This window comes from Gopherus evgoodei, chromosome 7 (assembly GCF_007399415.2).
Source record: "Gopherus evgoodei ecotype Sinaloan lineage chromosome 7, rGopEvg1_v1.p, whole genome shotgun sequence".
Classification (NCBI taxonomy): domain Eukaryota; kingdom Metazoa; phylum Chordata; order Testudines; family Testudinidae; genus Gopherus; species Gopherus evgoodei.
The window spans coordinates 70,254,957-70,278,722 of record NC_044328.1 but is presented as its reverse complement, the minus strand read 5'-3'; the positions used below and the strand labels follow the sequence as shown (position 1 = coordinate 70,278,722).

The 23,766-nt window shown below is 45.8% G+C and overlaps 1 protein-coding gene across 5 annotated transcripts in view; it reads right to left on the bottom strand.

The window, feature by feature from the left end:
- Positions 1-23,766, bottom strand: part of FRMPD2 (FERM and PDZ domain containing 2) — a 128,811-nt gene that overhangs the window by 43,076 nt on the left and 61,969 nt on the right. For all 5 annotated transcript variants that reach the window (XR_004001343.1, XM_030570380.1, XM_030570377.1 and 2 more), the window contains exons 21-33: positions 23,621-23,737; positions 21,965-22,200; positions 20,331-20,435; positions 18,565-18,658; positions 18,007-18,092; positions 17,689-17,836; positions 15,817-16,031; positions 12,553-12,651; positions 10,435-10,802; positions 5,544-5,829; positions 5,098-5,256; positions 4,142-4,316; positions 3,019-3,229 (exon numbers count right to left, since the gene is read on the bottom strand). Coding sequence is in view for 4 of the 5 variants with exons in the window: in XM_030570380.1 (XP_030426240.1) it covers positions 3,019-3,229; positions 4,142-4,316; positions 5,098-5,256; positions 5,544-5,829; positions 10,435-10,802; positions 12,553-12,651; positions 15,817-16,031; positions 17,689-17,836; positions 18,007-18,092; positions 18,565-18,658; positions 20,331-20,435; positions 21,965-22,200; positions 23,621-23,737 (2,299 nt within the window). In the remaining variant the exon portion in view is untranslated. The remainder of the gene's footprint in view (positions 1-3,018; positions 3,230-4,141; positions 4,317-5,097; positions 5,257-5,543; positions 5,830-10,434; positions 10,803-12,552; positions 12,652-15,816; positions 16,032-17,688; positions 17,837-18,006; positions 18,093-18,564; positions 18,659-20,330; positions 20,436-21,964; positions 22,201-23,620; positions 23,738-23,766) is intronic.

The window sequence follows — 23,766 nt, the reverse complement described above, 5'->3', positions numbered from 1 at the left end:
TCAGAGTCCAGCGATAATGCTAAGAGCAACACCAAGGAAGAGGGTGCAGCCTACATAACATCATTTTATTCTGTTGATTGAACAGATGGGAACAGGCCAGTGATATTCAAACCTCAGTGTTTCCAGAGCCAGATTAGCAATCAACATTACCCAAAAGAGCCACAGTCGTGAATTCATTGGTTCATTTACTATAGTACTATAGATTCAACAGCTCTTCATGAGAAGGAAACATGTGATCATAGAAAAAGCAGCCTGACTGGTTAACAATGAAATCACACAGTGTTTTAATATCATATGCTGCAAAAAGTCACAGGAGACACATTAAAAAGCCACTGGCGGCTCCCCAGCCTCAGTCTGAGTATTACTGGAATAACCCATCCAGCTCCTAACCCACTTTTCTCCTCCACCAGGCAAAATCCCTCTAATGCCTATCTCTGCAGTAATCTTTTGCTAAGAGATAACTAAATTACTACCTCCTAATAGATGGGTAACCCAGGAGAGAAACATTAACTACAAATTACAATTAATCTGCTACTAGATCAGAAAAAATGACCACTTCTCCTGATAAGCAACAGACCCACACTGAAACCACAAACATTCCTGGGAGTTTGGATCTGAGTCTGAATTTGATGACTGGGGCCAGTTCTATCAGACAGATCTGAACAGGAACACTGGGAAAGCTTGGATCCAAATCCAGATGAAACTTTTCTGGTTGGATCCATAGCTACTACAAATGTTTGCCAGCGAATTGTTCTGCCATGCATTCAGCGTAACGACATGGCACTGCTCCACAGGACAGACTGACATTCTCATCCACGTCAATTAAGGTGCATTAGAAAGTGATGGCTTGGGAATGGATGTGGGCTGAAAATGAAGTGATGGCTATCTGCTCCACCTAGGAGAAGACTGGTTTGTCCATGGCTCCTTGTTACCTTCACCACCACCTTCCTCATGTCACAGCCATCTATGTTAGAAAACACCTATACCACCTCTCTCATGCACTGCCTGCTGGGTAATAATAAACAAGGACTCCATGTTTCTAATAATAAACTGGTTCTTTATTATGACAACTATTTACAGAGGTGCTGCAATTGCAGCAGGCATGCCAGCCATGTGCACATACACTGGCTTCCTGATGCCTCCTGTGAGCAATGATAAGCCTCGAATCCAGCCTCACAGGAAGTGCTCAAACCACAGCTGCCATCTAGCAGCTCACCTGAACAACTGGAGAAGGGGGCCAGCAAGGCTGTAGCTTGCACGAAGCTCCTGATTGGGGGAGACATCCAGCTTCACTGACTGGCTGGAAAGCCCTACTTAAACCAGAAAGAGGCAAAGGAAGTTGTCTGAGCAACTAGAAGACTCCTTGGCTGGCTGCTACCACAGATCTTGCCCACTTGCCTTCCTCCCTGTTCCTGTCCTCCTTATCCCAGACCCCATCAGTTCCCAGTTCCTGCTTTCCTGCCTTGATCTAGGTCCCTGTTCCTATGCCCTACGCTGACTCCGGCTTTGACCCCTGGCTTGGCAACTGGATTTGGTTCCAGGCTCCTGATTCTAACCACTAGGCATGACTGCTGATGCCCGAGTCCCTATACCTCCTCCAAATCTTTCTCTCCTGGAAGCTGTGCTCCTCCCTCTAAGTTCTATGCAGCTGCTACATTTCCCAAAGTACATTTAAAGTACTAAGGAGAAGTTTGTACTAAGATAATTGGCCTGAAGGTCACAGCCAAGGAATAATTGGATGGCCAGCCAGTTGGCTGGGAGGAACTTGAACTCGAGTCACCTGGGATGATCCACCTACAACCTGAGAGTTCACACTGGTACTTGTTAATCAAATACGGGGCAACACGCTGGGGTGAGTGAGGTGCTTCCACCAGTCATATTATTTCTTAACCCCCTGGAGGAAGGACTCTGAAAATGAGGGTCTCTCTGCACTAGCCATGGTCTAGAATGAATTCTGCCACCTGGACTAGAAATATTTTCCTTAGTAAATGATTCACCAGCAATTATTTTAATATTTAAAGTAATTTAGAATCAAATCCTCCCTTATACCCCCCTGCAACCCTACTGTCTTCAGAACTTGGCCCTCTAGTAATAACTAGCTCAGTGAAATTACCTGTAAAACAATGACATCTAAATTGGAGATTCCCCCTCCCTCAGGAACCTGAACTAAGCCTACACTGTGGAGACCTTCCATGTTCTGAAAGACTGACCCGAGGCACATTTGGGCAGCCCAGGTCAGGTCCTATATTTTGTAACGAACTCCTTCCCTTCAGTTCACCCTCTATGATTCCATTCATGAATGTGGTCTGTAATGGCAAAGGACTGAGATGAAGCTTTTCAGATTGAGATTACAAGCTTCTCTTTTTCAGATGCTACTGTGTGTTGGAAAAACTGTGTTAAGATTACATGCTGTTATTTTAAATTGTAACGGTCCTGCTTGCAGGCTAGGGGCTCTGAGGAAAGTTGTGTGAACTGGATTCTCTTTGGGAAGTCTGCAAAAAGCCAGCCTAGAGTAAGGTGGGTTGAATTGTGCCTGCCTGCCTTAGACAGCAGCCTGGTTTGTCTCACTCTGGTTTTGGTTGTGGTGCGGTAGGGTGCTGGATTCCAAAATATAAAGTAGTGTTACATTTCTTACTTCCAGAAAGCAAAAAACCAAAACACTCTAACTTCTCTGTGAGTGTGTCATGAACATAAGAGATGCCAACACATCTGAAAAAGTGGGGGTTTTACCCAGGAAAGCTTATGCTCAAATAAATCTGTTAGTCTTTAAGGTGCCACCGGACTCCTTGTTGTTTTTAGGGATACAGACTAACACAGCTACCCCTCTGATATTAGATGCCAACACAGCAATATGACTTGCTACTGAGAGCAAGACTGATCTCTCCCACTCACACCACAGAGCAGCGGAAACGGGGAGAGAGGAGCAGCAACAGACTAGGAGGAAAAGAGGGAGATGGGGCACTGCACCCTGCAGTAACCCACAGAAGTCTCATTAAAGCATCACAGAGTCAGATTTACCTTATTGCCCTGATGCAGACATTGTGGCTGGCAGCCTCACACACTCGCACTGCATCGTCCAGGCTGAGGCCTTCCGTCCATAGCCCGCAGATGTAGATAATCTGATCCCGTGGCTGCAAGCTGCCTTCTATACTGGCGGGAGAGCCTGGCACGATCTCAAGCACGTAGATACCCTGCAATTTGCTCCCGGCTCCTCCTGTTAACTTCAAGCCTGGAAGGATACAGATAAGTGTATTGTGTCTAAGTGGTTTCTGAACGTTCCTTAGCATGAGACTAGGACAGTGGAACAATCTCCCACAAGAGACTCGTCTCCACTGACGCTAGGCTGGACAAAGCACTGGATGATATCCTGTAGGGAACAATCCTGCACCAGCTGGACTAGATGTTAGAGCACAGGCTGGGGCAGTGAAGAACAGGGACATGTTACTGAGAGAAACGTAAGAACAAAACAATGAAGGGCCTACCCGCACCCAACTACTGGAGTGTAGCACTTGCTATTGGATAGTTATTGAATTCAGACTAGCCAAGGTACTTATACGGCTCTCATTATCTCAGCACCACTCTTTAATTGATTTAACCTCAGCACTTTTATGAAGCAGGACTATTATCCCATTGCACAGATGAGGAAACTGAGGCACAGAGAGATGAAGTGACTCACCCATAGTGACACAAGAAGTCTCGGGCAGAGCAGAGAATTGAACCAAAGACCCAGGCTAGCACTCTAACCACTAGACCACCCTTCTTCTCAAAAACACACTTGTGTTTTTTTGGTCTAATGCTGCTTCATGTATCTCAGCTGATGGTAGACGCCAACATCTAGGCATCTGGCCTAAGTCCTTGACATCCCAAAATCTGATATTAAAGAGATTCCCCAGAAAATATATCTAAAGCCAGATCTTACTGCCACAACAGTTTTGCCCTGACTTCAGGAGCAGCAGTGTTCAGCTCCCTGTGTGATAAACAATGACCTATAGACTTGAGCCAGCCTGAAGAATGGCATTGGGAAGCTGGCAAGCTAACCCACCAGTGCACAAATCTAGGATTGTGCCAGTTCTCATGCAGCTTACCACTAGCACTGTCCTGGCCTAAAGAAGGGGCAAATTTCAGCCTCGGCACCACATACCCAGTTGTCCATTGTCGCCTTTCGTGAGGATGATTTCAGGAATCTCATCTGGTCTAACAGAGGCATGGGGGTCCTCCTTAACCCGGCCAACTACCAGGCTCAAATCATCAGAAGAGCTGTGCAGCAACGCCAGGGTTTCATCAAAGGAGAATGCTGTGACGTCAACTCCATTCACCTAAGAGACAGAGAGGAGCTATAATCATGTCCTAGGTCTTTTATTAACTGACCACACATTCCTTCCTTTTATAAAGCTTGGTATACAGGCTTCATGCAGTCTCCAGTCTGGTCTGACTGAGTTGTTATAGCATTCACTGCTATAAAATTCTCTTTTCAAATAGCCTTTCCATGCATTTTGCCCTGATTTGTTTCTTCACGATGTATAATGAAAGTGTGAAAGACATTTTTTAATGTCTTTCTCTTTCTTTTTACATTAGAAATATCAGCTCTTGTCTACCTTATTTTTGTTGGCGGTCTTTATGGAAGATGGGAGAACTAGCAGGATGACATCAGCAAACTAGGTATGGAAACCCCAGATATTCAGAGGGGAGGGAGAATCTAGTCAGACTGTTTAAAACTCATTGGGGTTATTTTTGTTTTTGTTTTTTGTTAACATATTTAACTCAAACACCTGACGTGCACTTGCAGGGAAAGCTGCCTTTGTTAAAGATTCAAACATTCCCAATACCCATCAGTTTGAGGACTGAAAAACCTCCTGCTCCAATTCTCTACTCCTCCAAGGAAGACAAGGCTTAACACAACAAGCTGAGGAAGAACCTTCAAAAAACTAGGCCTTGTTTATACATCAAAGGAAGCAAACTATTATGTTAATATAGCTTGTTACATTTAATATAGTGAATGAATTAACATTTCTGGCATCTTACACTCCTGCTACAAAGCAAGACGACACTGGTCTACTAGCGTCTGTTCCTCCTTTTTAATTCAAAGGATTTCTGTACCATAATGAGTCTGTCCCCTCTTCTCAGTCTTCCATTAGACAGGGCAGGCTCAGCCAGGATCTCCTCCACATACAGGCAGTTGTCCAGTTTGTTAGGAACCACCGTGAATCCATAACAATTGTTCTCCGATCTTGTCACAGTGACAAGCACCTCCGTTTCCTGTCAAATGCAGCACACAATGTGTTTTAACACCTTCCTTTCTCATGCCTTCTTCTTTTATGTTTTAGATACAAATTAGGGAACAGATCTTCAGCTAGGAGAAATCAGCATCAGTTGTAGCTACACTGATTCACAGCAGGTGGGATCCTGGCTGCAGGTCTTTAATGCACCAAGCAATACACAGATTCAGTGTTTGGGACCTGGTCAGATCAGACTCTGTATTTTGGACTGTAATAAAAATAAGGGTCACAGCTTATGATAGGGCTATTACAATAGTTATCACTTACCATGGTATATTCCTCTTCCTTCTCCTCTCCGTCTAGTTCCTCAAAGTCCTCCCACTCGTTGTCGCTATTGCCCAGTTCTCTGGCAGGGAAGGGGGCCGAGAAAGGGCCACGTGGCTGTGGGGTGGCGATAGTGGTGGAGGTTGTGTCTGAGCTCCTGCCACATGAGAGCGAGATCAGAGATGTGGAGCTGAGCGTGAGATACTCCTCATCAGCTGGGGTGGGGGAGAGATTGTCAGGGATGCAACAGGTGCTGGCGAGGTCATCGTCACTCCTCTCAAAGGCAGGGCTGGGAAAGAAAGAAAAACCCATATGATTGCAGGGCAGGAAGGACTTGCCTCCCAGATACTTCACCAGCAGGACTCTGAAACCTCTGCTGTAGGTAAATCATCTCCTTTTGTCTTATCTAAATACTTATGATACTAAACTGCTCTCCATGGCCTCCAGGAAGTATATAGCTACACAATACAAGTAATCAGTCATGAGAACAAGTACTGCATTTTGTACACTTACACAAATCATTTCAGGCTTCAAAATTTGTCTGTAGAAAACAGAGACATTTTTCACAAAGCATTTTGGACAAAATTTTCCTCATTTTGTCACTAGTTCTAGTTTTTTTATTAAACAGGGAAGAGAGTCAATAAAAAAACTTAGCTCTTATCTAGCACTTTTCATCCCTCGATATCCAAGTGCTACACCAAGGAGAGTAGTTTCATTATCCCCATTTTACATATGGGGAAACTGAGGCACATGGAAGCAATGTGACTTGCCCAAAGTCAGCCAGCAGGCCACTGGCAGAACTGGGAACAGCACCTACCTCTGCTGAGTTGCAGTCCAGTGCTCTGTCCCTGAGGCCACATTTTCAATTACCCTCCTAGCATTATAAATTCATTCACTTGCCTTTTAAAAAAAAAGGATAAGCAAATAACTTGTCCAATGCATAGTATGAATTTGTATTACATCGTCTCATCAGTTTTCATCTCCACCTTCTCCTTATTTGAAAGGCAATGCCTAACGCATACAATTCTTTGCATGGCAACCGTTATTCATGGGACCAACAGGTACGTTATGATGAAGCAGTAATCTCTCTATAGTTAAGGTGGTAAATAACTTTCCATTACAAGCCCGCTCTTGACCCCGTTGATGTAAATGATGTAAAAAAAAATGATGAAAAAACATTCAAAACAATCTCAAAATGGGCTTCGATGTGTGTCATTTACAAAGAACCCTGTTTCACAGAGGATAGATATTTTATTAATAATAATATCTTTCAACATTCTCCCCATCCCTCTGATTACAGGTTACTGTTGCCCGGCATTCAAAAGCAAGTGAATAAATGCAACTAAAAGGAGTGTAAGTCACTCTAGCCTTTCCTATATTAAGCCCGAGAGCCTAAGAGCTGAGTTTTGTTTGAGCTGCTATCTGTGATTGGCCAGAAAACTGAAAAACACAGAGAACCCTTCTTAGCTCATGTGATCAGTCCCACTGAGATGGTACAGACAGCTGTTATGTGGAATGTCCCTGTGGAATGAAGACCCATTCCCATTGGCTCCGGTAGGTTTCCTGGTAAGAGTAAATGAGGAAGAGTTTGGAGGAGCGGGGTGTGTATGCAGCTCAATGAAGAGAGCAATAGTGCTTTATTAGCTCGTTGCTATAGAGAGAAAAGGGAGAGGATCTGGCCATATCAAATAACACTGCTATGTGGGGAATGAAACAGACAGTGTGTCAGTGCACGTGCTTCGATAGGGTGACAGATGTTTATGATGTGCTGGAAGAGCACCTTGATGATTTAATGAAATATTTAAGAAGGGCAGCACACAAGGTCTGGGGAGAAGGAGGAGGTCACAAGTTTAACAGAGATCTCAACCATTAAGCATATGGCAGAGGCTGTGTTACTTGACAGTGAGGCACTGGGCCTGGAAGGTAGTTGGCAGAGCTACAAATGCTCATAGCAATCAGCCAAGTAATGGCTCATACCACTTCAAGCAACGGCTGCTTCTAGCCCATCTCTCTGGCACCAGGGAAGACACCGAGATCCTGACCCTGCTCTCCCTTACATAAATCAGTAATTCAGCCGAAATCTATGGGCTGGATTCTGTGTAGCCTGTGTATAATGAGCACTACAGCTGCAGTTTCCATGGTAATTCTGGGCATGTCTACACTAGAGCTGGAAAGTATAATTCCCAGTTAAAGGAGACATACCCACGTTAGCTCCCATCGAGCTAGCTTGCTAAAAATAGAGGGTAGCAGCATGAGGGGCCAGCTGCCCATAATATGTATCTAGGGCATTGGTCAGCAACCTACAGTATGCGTGCCAAAGGTGGCACGCAAGCCGATTTTTACTGGCATGCTGCTGCCAGTCGGGGTCCCAGCCGCTGGCCCCGCTCAGCCCCTTGCCTGCCTGAGTGAACAGAATCCTAGGCCGGCAGCAGGTTGAGAGCAGCCGACAGCCAGACCCCAGCTGGCAGGAGCTGGTGACAGGAACTCCAGACCATCAGCTGGCTGAGCCGCTCAGCCCGCCACTGGTCTGGGATTATGTCCACCGGCCCCTGCCAGCCAAGGTCCCTGCCGCTGGCCCTGCCCAGTCCGCTGCCAGTCTGGGTGAACGGAACCCTGGCCAGCACCAGGCTGATCGGGGCCAGGACCCCGGCTGGCAGGAATCGGTGGACAGAACCCCAGACCGGCAGTGGGCTAAGCAGGGCCGGCGGACAGAACCCCAGATTGGCAGTGGGGGTGGTAGATGGAACCCCAGACCATCTACCACAGCAGACTGAGCTGCTCCCCCCACTGCCGGTCTGGGGTTCCAGCTGCTAGCCCCATTCAGCCCGCTGCTAGTCTGGGGTTCTGTCGGGGGACCCTGTAAATGTAAACATTATTTTGGCGCAGAAACCTTACATTACTGAAGACTTGGCACGTCACTTCTCCAAGGTTGCCGACCTCTCATCTAGGGTTTCAGATGGAAGTGTACCTGGGGCAATGCACGCCATTGTGGCTGCACTTCTGTTCCAAGCATGGCAGCTCGATCAGAACTAGCACAGGTACATCTCCTCAAGTTGGAATTTACACCCAGTTTGAAGTGAAGATGTAATTCCCACAGACCCTGCTCATCAGCAGGCAGAATAGAACCTGGAATATCTGAAGCTTAATGCATGAGCCTCTACTGCATGAGCTAAAAGCCATGTGGCACTTAGCCAAAGCTGTAGCAGACTCATTAGTGCCACACCAAGCTGGCATGGGTTACATAGGCATAACCAAAGTTACATCATCCTAATTCTCCAGGCCTTTTTACTGGAGTTGATCCAAAAATGTAATTCCTTCCCATGTGAAATTGTGAACAAAAAACAACAAAGATGAGTCCTTGTGGCACCTTAGAGACTAACAAATTTATTTGGGCATAAGCTTTCGTGGGCTACAACCCATCTGATGAAGTGGGTAATAGCCAATGAAAGCTTATGCCCAAATAAATTTGTTAGTTTCTAAGGTGCCACAAGGACTCCTTCTTGTTTTTGCTGATACAGACTAACATGGCTACCACTCTGAAACCTGTGAATAAAAAGTCTTTTCTCCAGTGGGAAGTTTTGAACCAATGGGAAATGAAAATTTTCATCCCATTTCAAATTAAAATGACAATTTGGTTCAATTTTTTTAAACAGAAGGCTATCTGAAGTTGAAATGAAACAAAGATCATCCTTTTGAATGGACATTTTGACATAAAGTGTCAATTTTGTTTAGGTTTATTTAAACCCAGAAGCTGAAACAAAATGACTTTTTAAGTTGATACCAAACTAAAATTTCTGTTAGACCTTTTTCACAGGAAAAAATAAAAAATCATCATTGGAATTGCCATTTTCCTGCAAAATCTTCCATTTTTGATTAAACTATTTTCCACCAGAAAAACTTCCAATGCAACAAATACTGATTGGCTCAAGTTTTCACACTAGAAATGCTCGAATGCATAAATGCACAAGAGCTTTTTGGGGAATGGGTGAGCTAAAGGTGGTGTGGCGTTGCAGCCACCCCCTGAATTGACCCTGAGCAAGGGTACTAGAATCCCTGAATTTCTGGTACTGTCATTGCTGCTAAGGGAATCTGGACAGCCACACCAGGATCTCAATTGGCTGTATGTGAGAATAGGTACAAGCACCTCCTAAAGCAAATATCTCATAAAACAGAAGAAGTGGCCCTCTCGAAGAGCTCTCACTCTTGTGCTGCAGTCCCAGAGCTCCCCCCGCCATCCGCAGCAGAGCACTCATTTCACGGCGTCTCCTCTCCCATTTCTTTTGAGAAGGGGAGGACGGCTAGAGAATTTCACATTGCAGAATGGTACCTGAATGAACTTGATATTCTTTCCTCTATTCTTTTAACAGCCTTTCCTTTCTTTAAAAATTGTACAGAATCTGGAAATAAAATCTTATGAACACTTTATGCTTTTAATTGGTGAGCTTCCCTTTGTACTTAGTACAATGGGCTTGGAAAAGACCATAGGCCTGATTCTCATTTACTCTGTAGCCCTTTATTACCACTCTGATAGTACACAGAGACCTTAAACTAGAACTCAATTACTTTATTTCCCAGTTAAGTCAATAGGGGTCCTTCTGCTGAGTTCAATGGAAGCTGAATGAGGCCCTGGCTAGACAATGCAGTTTATTTCCATAATGCATTATTCATTCAATTCTCTCACAATGCATCTTATTGCACAGTTCCAGGAAGGAGGCTGGAGAAAGTGGAGACAGCAGGCTGGGACAGGCATGAACAGCTGGTAAGAGGAAATCTTGGTTAATTAACACAGCAGTTAAAAGCACAGAACCTTGTGTTTAACCCCCAGCACTTCACTTGGGTGCAAAATTCTAAGGGCCAGTGAAAGCAGCACAGGGTGGAGCTCTGCACTTCTTACCTTTCAGCCCTTCCGCTCTCATATGGTGAATAGCAGTTCTGCATCACTTCTTCCTCCAGAGACAGGAACATCTCAGAGGCAATAGCTTCCCGACGCCACTTCCAGAGGTGCTTGTAGGAGCACTCACTGTGGGCTCCCAGCCTGTCATGTGGCTTCTCTTGGGAAGGTTCCGTGTCCTGCTCCTCAGGAGAAAAGTTCTCCTCCTCAGGAGGGTCACCAAAAGAGGCCACTGCTTCAGAATCCGTATGATCTTCCAGTTCTGGAGAGGTACTGTCCCTCTCACTAGCAGCGTGAGACGCACCACTGCTGGGCTCTGGAGTAGCTGGTGTCACGGTCCCAAACTCCTTAACCGGAGAAGGCACTGGGGTCTATCAAAACAACAGAGAGGGATTAATCTAGCTTCACCTCCCTCTCCTATCACTCCTTCACCATCTTCCTCTGTTACAGGCTAAGAGGAACACAGTAGAGCCAATATCAACCGGCTCTCCATGCAGGACACCACAGTGCTGGTGGCGTGGTGCAAGAATAGCTCTGAGAGACACTATAAAAAGCTGAATCTCCAGGGAAAGAACGATGTGGAAAATACTTTTCCCCAATTAACGTATTGCTAGTGGGAGGTACCCGACTCCCCACTCTGGAGACTAGCCTGGAAGTTCTCTTCAGCAAATAGGTGCAGTATGAGCAGCAGCAGGATACATTTTCGGGCCCCATTCTCCTCCCCCTTTCACTGCCCTCTGGTGTGTGGACAATCTCCAGTTAGCAGTAAGTGGCTTCCAGCTAATTTGACCCCTGTGCAGCAGAGTGCAGAAAGAAGAGCAGACAAGCCCGTGAAGCACAGTAGTGTGGGGATCTGTTTGTCCCATGGGGACTATTCTAACAGCCATCTCCAACCACTCAGGCCCTCTGGCAGTGAAGACTGGCATGATGGGGAACCACAGGGTGGTCAGCCTGGCCTGAATCAAGTCTAATCCAAAGGCCTGTGCACCAAGAGAGTGCTTGTGTGTGGATATGAGATGTGGTACAGCACAGGAGGAGTTTGTCTGGCACACCAAATTTCTCTAGTGTAGACAAGACTATAGAAGGAAATTAGATTCATTAAATTCAAGACTATAGAAGGAAATTACATTCAGTCCATTCATACTTTGGCCTTTCTGATGTCCCTGCTAATCAGTACTAGTCATGACAGTGGTTTCTGAGAGGCGGACATCTGCACACAGGAAACTGGACTTAGACCACTGGTGGCATTTCATGAAGTTCACTAACTCACAGCCTAGAGGTCAAAGGTTCAATATCTCATGTCCAGTCTCAATAATGGTCCAGTCTACTTAAAGCTCCAGATTAGCACCCAGAAAACTGCTGCTTAGAACATGTGCAATGTTTGGCCTAGGCTAGAATGCCACAGTTCTGTCCCAGAACACTGCAATCACCCTTTGACATACCACTGGTTCAGTGCTACAGTGCCACAAGAAGATCAGACTGGAATCACCAGCGGGGCAGAGCTGCTCCCCTCTTACTACTCTGGCTACTGAGAAAGTTGCTGCTGAATTGTGGGAGCAGGGTTTGTTGCTGGGAGAGCGTACCAGGGCGGGCTCAGTCGCGAGCTGGTTCAGCACCCTGCCACTCAAATCCCCACTCGTTTATATTAACCGAGATTTGAAGGTGGGCAGTTGACAAAGCAGGCCAGTTATCTGAGTGGAGAGACAGTTAAGGGGCTAACTGGGTGGAAGCGTCCCCAGCAGCTAGCACTATATAAGTACACAGGAAGGAAGTGCTGTGCAGAGAGTGGGGGGCCCAGAGGAAGGTAGAAGTAAGTAGGATGAGCTGCTGCTACTGTCCCTTCCCCAGAAGCAAGCAGGGAAGCTCGCTACTGATTGTAAATATAATATATTCTAAAGCACAGCAGTGGTTAAGACGACTTGGTGGTTTTGGTCAATAGCTGAAGCTGGAAAGTTCTCTCAGGGGACCACTCCAAGACAGAAAGTAAAGGAAAAGAACAGAGCTGCCTGATGGAGGGAGGAATAATCCATGTCCTTCTTGTTTGAGACTCACTAGCAAGTGCTTCAGTGAGAACTTCCAGGCCTACGGATGCAAGTGCAGTACTAAGAAGGCTTGTCTTACCAGTGCGCTCTGGTCTATTTCCGGAAGAAGACCTTTCGGAGGCCTGCAAAGAAGAAGCGTGACTTGTCGAGGAGCTCCTCTCAGCACGTGCAGGACATCCTACACAGGGGAGAAATGCCGTTAGCCTGGTATGGTAATACACAGCCCCCAAGCTGCAGCACATCCCTCTCTGCTCATGACTGAAGGAGCAAGGTTAGTTGTGCCATTAGTCAGCAGCTAGTGCCCACAATCACTGCTCTAGGACATGCATCCGGTGGCAGAATTAGCCCTTTTATACTAGCTCAGGATCTGGCCTTCCAATGGCCACCTGGATTCAATGGCTCTTTGCTTTCATTACAGTAATGGGTGTAAATTACACCCAAGGGGTATACACTATGTAACCTATAACTTAGTTGAAAAAACAAACCCGTTGGGCACAAACATCCACTCTCCCCCGGTTTCTCTTGATTTGGTACCTTCTGTAAGAACTGCAGGCCTTGCTGGAGCCCTAGGCATAACTAACAGTGTAAACCAAAGGCTGTGAACCAGAGCAGGCTTGGCCTTGGCAAAATAACAACACACCAGGTATTGGCTAACCAAGTAAGCACATTCCTGACCACAGAGGATGGTGCAAAGACACCCAGAGTTCTCAAGTAACTACGTAAACAAGTTCCCAAGGGATGGCACAGGAACACACTGGCCCCTCGTAAGATAAGGATGGGATGACAGGATAATGGTTGAGGATGTTTTGTTCAAACTAGCAGGTACAAGCAGAAGAGTGGTAACTAACCATGTCTGGAGTGTAATGCATAACTTTTTTATATCAGTGTATAAAAGGAGAAGTCATAGGAGGGGCATCTTTGCACTCATCGAACAAGTACCTAAAAGGCCAAATCTGGATTTCTGTGCACAAACTGAATAAAGGGGCTGTGCACAGGGACACTACACAGGGAGCTGGAGGGGAGGGAACACTCTTCTTCAAGACAGGGGCAGGGCATGACATACATCTGCAGCCCTCCACAGTCAGCTACCACAGCTGCTGCATGTGGGTTTTGGACCTATGTAGTCTCAGTTCAGATCTGTTCAGACTGGCCACCACACAATTTTTTTCCTCTGCAGACCTGCTGCAGAGGCCTGAGAGGAGTGGTGCTGATTGGTACATGGAGTTAGGGGAAAATCCCACTGCCTGGATGGACTCTCTGTACTCTGCCTCTTCACTCATGGAGGAACTGTGCTGAATCTGCTGCATTTGCCTCTGCCTGTGCCTTTCCCATGCCTGGGATGATCTGTCCCTAACAGCGTATGGAAAGGATGTCTAGCCAGTTACGGGGAGGCCATTGACCAGAGGGGATGTGAATTCAGCATGCGGACAGAATGACTGAACCAGCACAGAACATCTTAGCCCCAGCCTTGCACACTGCATAGCGAGCACTTTTCCTGCCCCAGCTGCATGTTGAAGACCTTGCTCTAATGCTATAGTACAGGTTACATCATCATACATGAACGATGGGCAAACCTCCTGGGGCCTGGAATTTGAACAAGAACTGAGATGCTAGGATGCTCTTCAAAGCGCTGGGGGATTTCTAGCATGGCCTGCTTCTAACCAGACTGAGGATGCTGTGGGAACAGCCCCTTCCTCGAGCCATTCCCACTTCCTGCCCTGGCTAAAAACTGGAAACGCAGAAAGGAGAAAAAAGCCACTTTCCCTCTTCATACTTGTTCTCTGGGCAAGAGAGGCCTGTCTGAGCTCTGCAAGGGCCTTGTAGAGCCCACCAGGCATGCAGCCCCCCCCACTCATGTTGTCAGCAGCAGCAGCAGGCAGGATGTGCACTTTGGAGGCAGCAGTAAGGGGAACTACAGAGCACACTGCCTGAAAGCCCTCTTCCATACACAAGGCAGAATGCCTCTGGATCCCTCAGGCTGTCAGCACTTTGCTCCTCCCTCCCAGCATGCCTCGCTCTCAGAGGGACGAGGACTGGAAGAGCCATGGAAGAGGCTTTAAAGTGTGATTCTACCATGGAATATGGCAGCTGGGGTTCCATATTCTTTATGTCTCACTGATTTCCGGGACAGAGCATCCCCATTTGCCAATCAAACTATGTTTTTTCCTATAGCTAGCTGTGCAAACTCAGCTAGGATCTGAGAGTCAAGCTGGGCTCTCTCTATCTTGGCCATCAGTAGTGGCAGGGAAGATTGGATAGGCCATATTACGTTCACTACCTTCCGTTTATGCCCTCAATGACGCCAGTGTTAACCCACTTGGCCTTCATCAAGTGTCACTGGAGGACTAATTTGGCCTCCAAACCCTTTCTTATGACGATGAAGCAAAAACTGGAGAGGACCTAGCTTGACTTTCCAATCCCAGGTGGCGTTTGCACAGCTATCTGTTTTCAAACCATACTTTTAAATGTCACCTGAGCAGATCTGAACTTGAAACCAGTGCGACATGGTGAATACGGAACTCTATGGTGTCATTTATGCCAGGTCATTTTTTAACATAGCACCTGAGTAAAGCAATAATATACACTTCTATAGCTCCCTCCATCAGAGAAGCTCAAAGTAGGTAAATAGTGTATTATTATCTTCATTTTACAGATGGGGAAACCACTGCATGGAACATTTAAGTGACTTGTTAATGGTCACAAAGTATCAATGGCAGAACTGGGTACAGAATGCAAGTCTTCTAATGCCCTGTCTCTTGCTAACCACACCGCTATGCTTGCAATAAGAGCGTTACATAATATTACCCATCATCCATGTTCAGCAATAGGCAACCTCATTAACCATGGTTTCACTCATGTAGATCTATCAGATGATTTCACAAGGAAAGAAAATATTATATTTTGAAAAATAAACAGTCAAGATAGAACTGAGATCCAAATCCAAACCTATTGGTGTAAATCTGGAGTAATGTTCATTCAAGACAAAGGAGTTACTCCCCTTTATATCATTATACCGGAATCTTGCACACGGTATTTAGCATGACATTATAAAACACACATGAACCCGAGGGGAAAGCGTGCCAACTCATGTATCTAAAAGCAACACAGACTGCAGCTAATTAAGTAACTGGTGTGTGTTTGCCAATAGATTTTGTATGTCAATAGTGGAGAGCAAGGAAATTAAATAGTGAAGGAAATTCTGCATAACAATTTTATCCAAACTTAGTAGAGTGCTGCCTGTATTGAGCCTTTTGGGCAAGAATAAAATGGTGGGGTGAAACTTCATTCACACTTAATTAATATGTTACACAGCGGGAGGCCCATGCAGAGCCCTGCTTGGTACCTGATACGAGAGTCCTTGAATAGGTTTCTCATTAACAGCGAAAATGACGTCTCCGACTTCAATCTTTCCATTCTCTTCAGCTGGCTGCCCTGGAAACAGTCTTTTGATCCTCACAATCTCTCCTCCGAGGTGTTCGCAAGCCTCTCTTTCCATCTGCAGAAAACTGAAGCCGAGGCCTCCTGAGTTCTTCATCAGCTTGACTTCAAACGTATTATCTGTTCAAAGAGGGGACAGGAACCTGAGTGTGCTGCACAGCGCTCACATCCCATAAAGTGCCGTTCAGCTCTGAAAAGTGCCTATATAAAAACGACGCCCTCTGCCTCAGCAGATCTGCTCCTGATTTGTAGCACTAATTGAGAGGAACACTGCCTTGGGGCAGATGAGGACAGACTCTGCACCTGGTCTGGGCTCTCTGTAAATACCATTTATAGTATATTTACTGAGCCTAATTCAGATGTCACTCGCACCAGCATCAGTCAGGATTTGGGGGGGGGGCACTAGAGTAAATCTAGGGTTGTGCAGAACAGAATCAGACCTGTTGTTTTCTTACAGACTAGAGAGAGGGACATGCCCTCCTCCCAGACATATAGGGCTAAATCCTGGCTTTTGCCTCAAGAAGGGTGCTGGGAAGGAGGTGAAAGGGCTGGAGAGTGGCGGCACCCTGTAGACTGAGTACTTCTGGGGGAACTGAGAGGGGGACCTGCTAGACCAGGTGGGCAAACTACAGCCTGTAGGCTGTATCCAGCCTGTAAGCCGTTTTAAGCCAGCCCATGAGCTTCCGCTGCTGCCAGCTCGGCCCTGCTCTGGTGCTCCAGCTGGGGCGCCAGGTCTGGGCTGCACCACATGGCTCCTGGAAGCCACGGGGTGGCCCTGCTCCAAAGTCAGGGGCCACTCAACACCTAAAAGCCAGAGAAGTGACATGCCACTGCTTCTGGGAGCCACTTGAGGTAAGTGCCGCTCGGAGCCTGCACCCCTAAGCCTCTCCCCATGCCTCAACCCCCCGCCCCAGCCCTGATCCCCCTCCTACTCTCCAACCCCCTCAATCCCAGCATGGAGCACCCTCCTACACCCCAAACTGCTCACCCTCAGCCGCACCCCAGAGCCCACACCCCCAACCAGAGCCCTCATCCCCTCCCACACCCCAACCCCCATTTTGTTAGCATTCATGACCTGCCATACAATTTCTATTCGCCAATGTGGCCCTCAGGCCAAAAAGTTTGCCCACCCTCGTGCTGGACCATCAAAGAAGGGCAGTAACTGTTCTTTTCAGGTCTGGTTTCCTGGCAGGGTAAGTGCATCATAGGCCACACCCCTGATCCAGGCACTCCTCCTTTAGCAAGAGTGACATGGCCACTCTGTCTTCGTGCTCATAGCAGTGTCTGGGTGCCCCTGGCATGAAGATGCGGTGGAGGAGGTGAAAGGGGCTGTTTGCCCCATCCTGACTGGTGCACCTCTGCAGAGGGAACCATTATTCATCCCTTGATCAATTAACTGTGCATATGTAGTGCTTCAGCCAGAGGATAAAGCAAAAAGTGCCACTTACAATACCTGCCAGGCCTGATTTTGCTCTTGCGTACACCAGGAGTCACTCTACTGACCTCAATAGGGTTACACTGGGGTAAATTAGCTGGTGTATCTGAGTTGCAACCCAAAATGCTTCAGAAATAACAAATTCATTTAAATCATGGCAGTAGTATTACCTGTTATGTTTCTATTTATTCAATATGTAGTTACACTGTATAATCTGCAGGAAATATTCTGGCATATCTTTTTGTGACCAGTGCAAATCTTGTATGATCTTCCATTCACTTCTTACAGAATGGAATGAGTAAGTGGGAGGAAGACACCCTGGGTGCCTTTATCATTGCTCACCATCTGTTGCAAAGGAGTAGCCCTTGGGACCGGCTGACAAGGGCGTTGCCAAGGAAACAATCACAGATTTCTCCTCCGTTCTGTCTTTAGCAGCTGGACACGGCTCTGCAGATTTGTGACGTCCCCTTTCTAGAAGCAGCCTGACAACCTAGCAAGATGATGGACAAGTTTCCCTGACACTTTGCATAATCAGCATTGGCTTTTCATTTCTCTCTAACTAACAGAGCAGAAAAGAAATGTTCCTGGGCCCAGTTCTGCCACCCAGACTAACATGAAATAGCCTCTTACGCCATCATTGAGATCTCCCCTTCTACAAACCTGGCCAGATTTCTTCAGGCATTCCACAGCCTGCTTGTGCGTGATGCCACAGAGGCTGGTCCCGTCCACCTCCAGCAGCCGATCACCTGGGGCAGACAACAATCGGGGCAAGTTGCTTTGACGTTTTAATCTAACAGGGATGACCTACCAGCACTTTGCCAATTGTGACTGATCTTGGTGAGTTAGGCTTTACAACTGTATACTGTTACTGCTGTGTTTGCAGTATTTCCTAGATAGTCCTTGTAATGAGAGACCCTTCAGATTATGCACTGATGTGATCTAGATACCAAAAGCAACACTAAAAGATGTTCGCAAGTGGAGTCACTGAACATATATTTGAGAACCACTGGTCAGAGTTCCCTAATCTACAAAAGGACACCAAATATTGCCAGAGTGAGCTACAGGGACTGCATATTCTGAATCCCAGACAGCTGGAAGGTAATAGTTTTGTTTGCCCCTCCAACTTGTAACTGTTAACACATTTCAAAGACTCCTAGAGAGAATGCAGAGCCAAACGTTTAATTCTGCAGAGCAGAATTGTACTGTCAAATGTCCTACCTTTTTTTATTTGTCCATCCTTATCAGCTGGTCCTCTGGGGATAACTGACTTCACGTATATTCCACCATCACGCACGCTAGTGTTGATCCCACCCTGCAAATATTCACCCACCATTTACATTAGTGCCTCAGCATGATTTTCTCCTCCCTTGGTAAAATCAAAACCATATTTTGATGTGTTACCAAGCAAATTCTGAACAGAGTTTTTCAGAAATCAACAATGGCTTCAGAAATTGCATATTTTTAAAATGGGGGTGGGGTGGACTGGAAACAGATACTACTCCCCCACTTTGTACCTAGTTTATAACATGCTCCTCAAAGCAACAGCCATGTCTTATTCTCTCTGTAAAGCACTGGGCAGATCGATAAGGCTACACACAATTATTTAATCATATTCATTCATAAACACCTCCCCATGCCATTGGGAATGTGGTTACATCTCAAAGCCTGCTAACAGCCCCAACTCCCTAAATCTGTGCAATGCACTCAATGGCTATTAATGTTTCAGAGGAGATATAAAAACAAGGTTGTGACTCCTGACTACTTGGAGCCATTCACAATCCTACGGCATTTTCCCTAAGAAGAGAAATGTGAGTCCTCAGGCCCTGGGTAAATTCCAAACTCACTTAATTCCATTCTGCCAAACCACATCCCTGGGCAATTTTAAGTGGACAAGACTGGATGCCTTTCTGGAAGATATATTTTAGTCACAAGTTATTGGGCTCACTAAGTATTGAGGCCATAGGATGGGATTCTCTGGTCTGTGTTATACACAGGCCTGTGTTATACATAGATGGTCGTAGCAGGGGCAGATTAGTCACTGAGTTAACACAGCCAATACCCAGGGGCCCCGGCCAACTGGGGCGCCCCCACAACCTGACGTGCTCTGCCGCCCGGCGCTCCTGCTAGGGAGCAGGGTGGGGGCATTCCTGCCAGGGAGCAGGGTAAGCCCCCACATCCCAACCCTACTTCCGGCAGGAGTGCCAGGCAGAGAGTGGGCCAAACCCCAATCCATTTTGCCTATCAAGAGTGCCAGGAGGAGAGGACTGCAGGCAGAAGGGGTGGGGAAGGGCCTCCACTTGCTGTGACCCAGGGCCCCACAAACCCCTAATCTGCCTCTGCACCACAGTGGTCCCCTCTGGCCTTAAACTCTAGGAAATCTATGACATACTATTAAATGGCTGTTGCTTTCCACCCCAGTGGCAGCTGCATTTCAGTGGTTGGTGAAGTGATCCCCAGATCTATAGGGACGATAGATTAATTCCCCAGATGCAGTAGGGGGTGTTATCTCCCAATGAAATAACATTCAGCATTGCCATTTTTGCCCACCCTGGCACCTCTGAACTAGGGAAGGAAACATTATGTTCCCACTGAGATCCCATGGTAGCCTCACTAGTAGATGCTGTCTAGGAAATACTCTGAATTGGTGTATTTCCCAGATGCATTGGCCAGGCCCCTCCCTGGCATACCCTGACACTTTCAAGCCTCCAGCTGCATTACGGTTTCAGGGAGCTTATGCTGCTGTGACCTTTATCCAGGCTGACCTTCTGCCACTGTAGCTCCTCAGCCCGTGTTCTAATGGTGAGAATTGGGATGACTAGAATCCGTGGTTTATAATCACTTCATCAAGCACTGGGATCTCAGACTGAAATTCATGTGCTGGGTATCGCTATCAGTACATCTTCCTTTAGAGCTGCACTTTGCCATGTGTACCAGGTAATGTCACAGTGTTAAGGATGCATTGCAAAATCAACAATAATACTTGCAGTCACACTGATTCCAAGAGTCCCGTCTTCTTTAACCAACTCCACAGAATAGATTTCATCTGAATTGCTTTCGGCAGATGGTGGAAAGTGAGAGGAGTTGGCTTCCTGTCTCAAAATATAAACACTAATGAGACTGTTACATGGGAGATCAAGAAAAATATTCCAGCAGAAATAAAGGGCTCAATCATGCTCTCATTTACGCCAGTGTAAATCCGAGTAACACCACCTATATCCATAGCATTCCTCCAAATTTACACCAGCGTCACTCACAGAAGAATGTGGCTCAAAACGTAAGCTGCGGATAGACAGGGAGGTCAGTCAAGGCTAGACCCATAAGATTTTCTGTCTGGTTTTCTAGAACCGGTTGAAATTTTCTGCAAAAACATCAATCAAAATCTTGACATTTTCACAAGAAAAAATAGGGGGGGAAACCCCAACAATACAACCTTTTCCCCTAATTTTTGACCAGCTCTAGACTTGGCCAATATTTCCCAGTTTCAAAATTTTGATAAACAAAAGCAGAAGATTTTAAAGCAAAATTTTGCCTTGATATTTTCCCCTCATTTTTTGACTGAGGGCCAATGGGCAGAAAGCACAAGGGTTCACAGATTTTACAGGGATCCCCTGTGTCAGATATAGGCACAAAAGTGCACTGAGGGGTGGCATGTGAGGTGTCTGCTGAGAGTCAGTAACCCAATGGTCATCGTAACTATTACAAAATGTATATGTGGGTAATATTTAAGGAGTTATGTGTCTATAATGAAAATATGTTCTCAAGGTCTTGGAGTTAAGGCAGGTCACCAGGAGGTGATGTACCTTGGAAATGTTCCTTTCAGACAGGAGGCAACAGACACCTGTCTCCCTGCCTGTCCACTTGTGTATTGTATGCCTCATAATATATGCCTATTTGGATACTGAGCAAGTAATGAAATGAGAGACTGTGAAATTGACAAGATGACACAAACAGCAGCGGGTGTCCTGTTTATGAATAAAGACAAAGGACTGTTCTTGTATATTTTTGAGTGTAAGGAATCATACTGAGTCCTTCACCTAGGAGGCAAGCCAACAGCATGTCTATCTCCTGAAAGGAGGGTCACACCCAAACCTGACTCTAAAACGCTGCAAGGATTTTGGGTGAACAATACTAGACATGAGAATATCTTGCTAATTAAATCTAGGCTCTAGAACGTGTGTTATGATTTTGGTTTATATGTAACCATTTGTTTCTAATATGCAGGCTTGCTCTTACTTGAATCTCCATGCTTTGTTAAAGAAACCTATACTTGATTTCACTATAAACATATATAAGTGCTGCGTGTTAAGTGGAGCGGTGATCTGAGGTGGAACTGGTAACCTGGGGTGTTTTGTTCCATTGGAAGCAGCAAATCTGCAAATATTGTGAGTGTGCAGTGGACCTATAAGGCTTGCTAAGCACTGGCATAGGTCACCTGAGGAAGTTGTGGAATTACTATTATTGAAGGTTATTAAGAACAAGTTAGAAAAACACTTGTAAGAGGTGATCTAGGTTTACTTATTCCTGCCTTTGTGCAGGGGGATGGATACTTCCACTAACATTTCTATGATTCTTTATTTGACGTAGTGTCACAGCTGAGCAATATCAAAACTGTGGTTACCTCCATATCCTGGCTGTCAACTGAAAGAACAGGAATCTTGGGACGCAATTTTGGTGCTAAATTCCAGGAAAGAACCTTCTCGAGTTCATCTGTATTTATGTCTAGTTCTTTGGAAGGTGCTGTATGACAGTCTTGAATCCTTTTTCTTCCACTGTCTGCACAAGAGATCTCAGACCCACTAGTGCTGTTTTTTCTTGACAAATTCTTCTCCTCATTCAGTCCTTCTTCAGATATGTCTATGAAAACAGACCAAAAACAAACATTGCCAGCTGCAAAAATGTGGAGAGAAAGATATTCTTATGTATTGGCACAGCAGGAGGAGTTAACTTCAAAAGTGGCTTGGTCCTGAAATCTCAACAAGATCTACAAAACAAGCCATTGTGGAGATAAGCATTTCTGCTTAGAAAATGTGGGGCAAGTGTATTCATTTCACCCTTGCAGGACTCAAAAATTTCAGAGAATATTTTGCTGAAACTTTAAATAGAATAAACCTTGTCCTTGCATTAAGATGGAGCATGGAGACTTTTAGCACAAAAAGAATTTTTAAGAAATTTATTAGCTCCTGAATGAGGCAAGAGTGGATGGGATTTATGAAGGAAATCACATTTCAGTCTTGACTATTTTGATTGATAATGCAACTGCTTTAACAATCTGTAAACATTTCTTACCTGTATCATCTTTTTTGATACAACCAATCACTATTTATTAAATACTGTAGTTTTTTAACGTAAGCACCTTTTCTTAACCAATGCAGATAACAGAACATCTTTAGGATTTCATGATTTTAAACGTCCAAAATTTTGTTGTTGGTGGTTTTTTTCCCCATTTTTGAGTGAATTGATTGCTGGTCTGACAGCCCCGGGGACTGAATCTCCTTATAGCCATAGAACAGGTAAAGTACACAGCTGGTAGCAACCATGTAAGTTTTACAACAGTACCCTTCTAATGTGCCTCAGTACTGCCCTAGAGGGAGCACCTAGAGTGGATTAAAAGAGGAACTTTCATCTCTATTCAGGCTCTTATACTGTGCCCTTCACCTTGGTATATGAGCTCCTGATTACCTGGATGCTGGGATCCAGGTCTGATAAAGCAGTTACTCTATGAGACATCTAGACCCTATGGGAATGCTGAGAGAGAAAGATCCATTAGATGGAGGAGGGCCAAAGAGGATGAGTTAGAGAGCTGGAGGATGAATTTTAAGGTATCTATGGGGGCACTGATGTTCTCTGGGAATGCAAAGTATGGTGCATCTGGGCCCTGGTTAGTTTTAATCTGCCGCTTGTAACCATCTCTATGAGCCCAGTCTCAATGGCACATTCGTTTCTTGGCCACTTACGAGGGGTGGTTTGCGAGGTGGACACCCACTAAGAACTTGGACAGTGGGATCAATCCTGAGTCCATAGAAGTCAACGGCCAAGTTCCCATTGACTCTTGTGGTGCTGGCTCAGGTCCTTAGAGCATCAGCTCATTTCACAGTGACTGCTGAACAGCTGTCCAGGGTATCTACTTGTGGTCACATGCACTCACTACCGAGCTGGGCTGAATTATGACCTACAGTTAAGAGGCAAAAGCCTCCAAAGGTATCCCACTAGCAGTGCCCTGAGCCAACCACTTCCATGGCCCATAAAACCATTCACCTCCCAAGCCCTATTGTACCTTTGGGTTGAGAGATGATCAGTTCCACGTCATCAGGAGAATTCTGTATAATTTTAACCGCGGTATTAAAAGAAACACCCTCAAGGCTAACATTATTCACGGAGATGAGTCGTCCCCCTAAGAACAGGATTAAAACAAAACACATC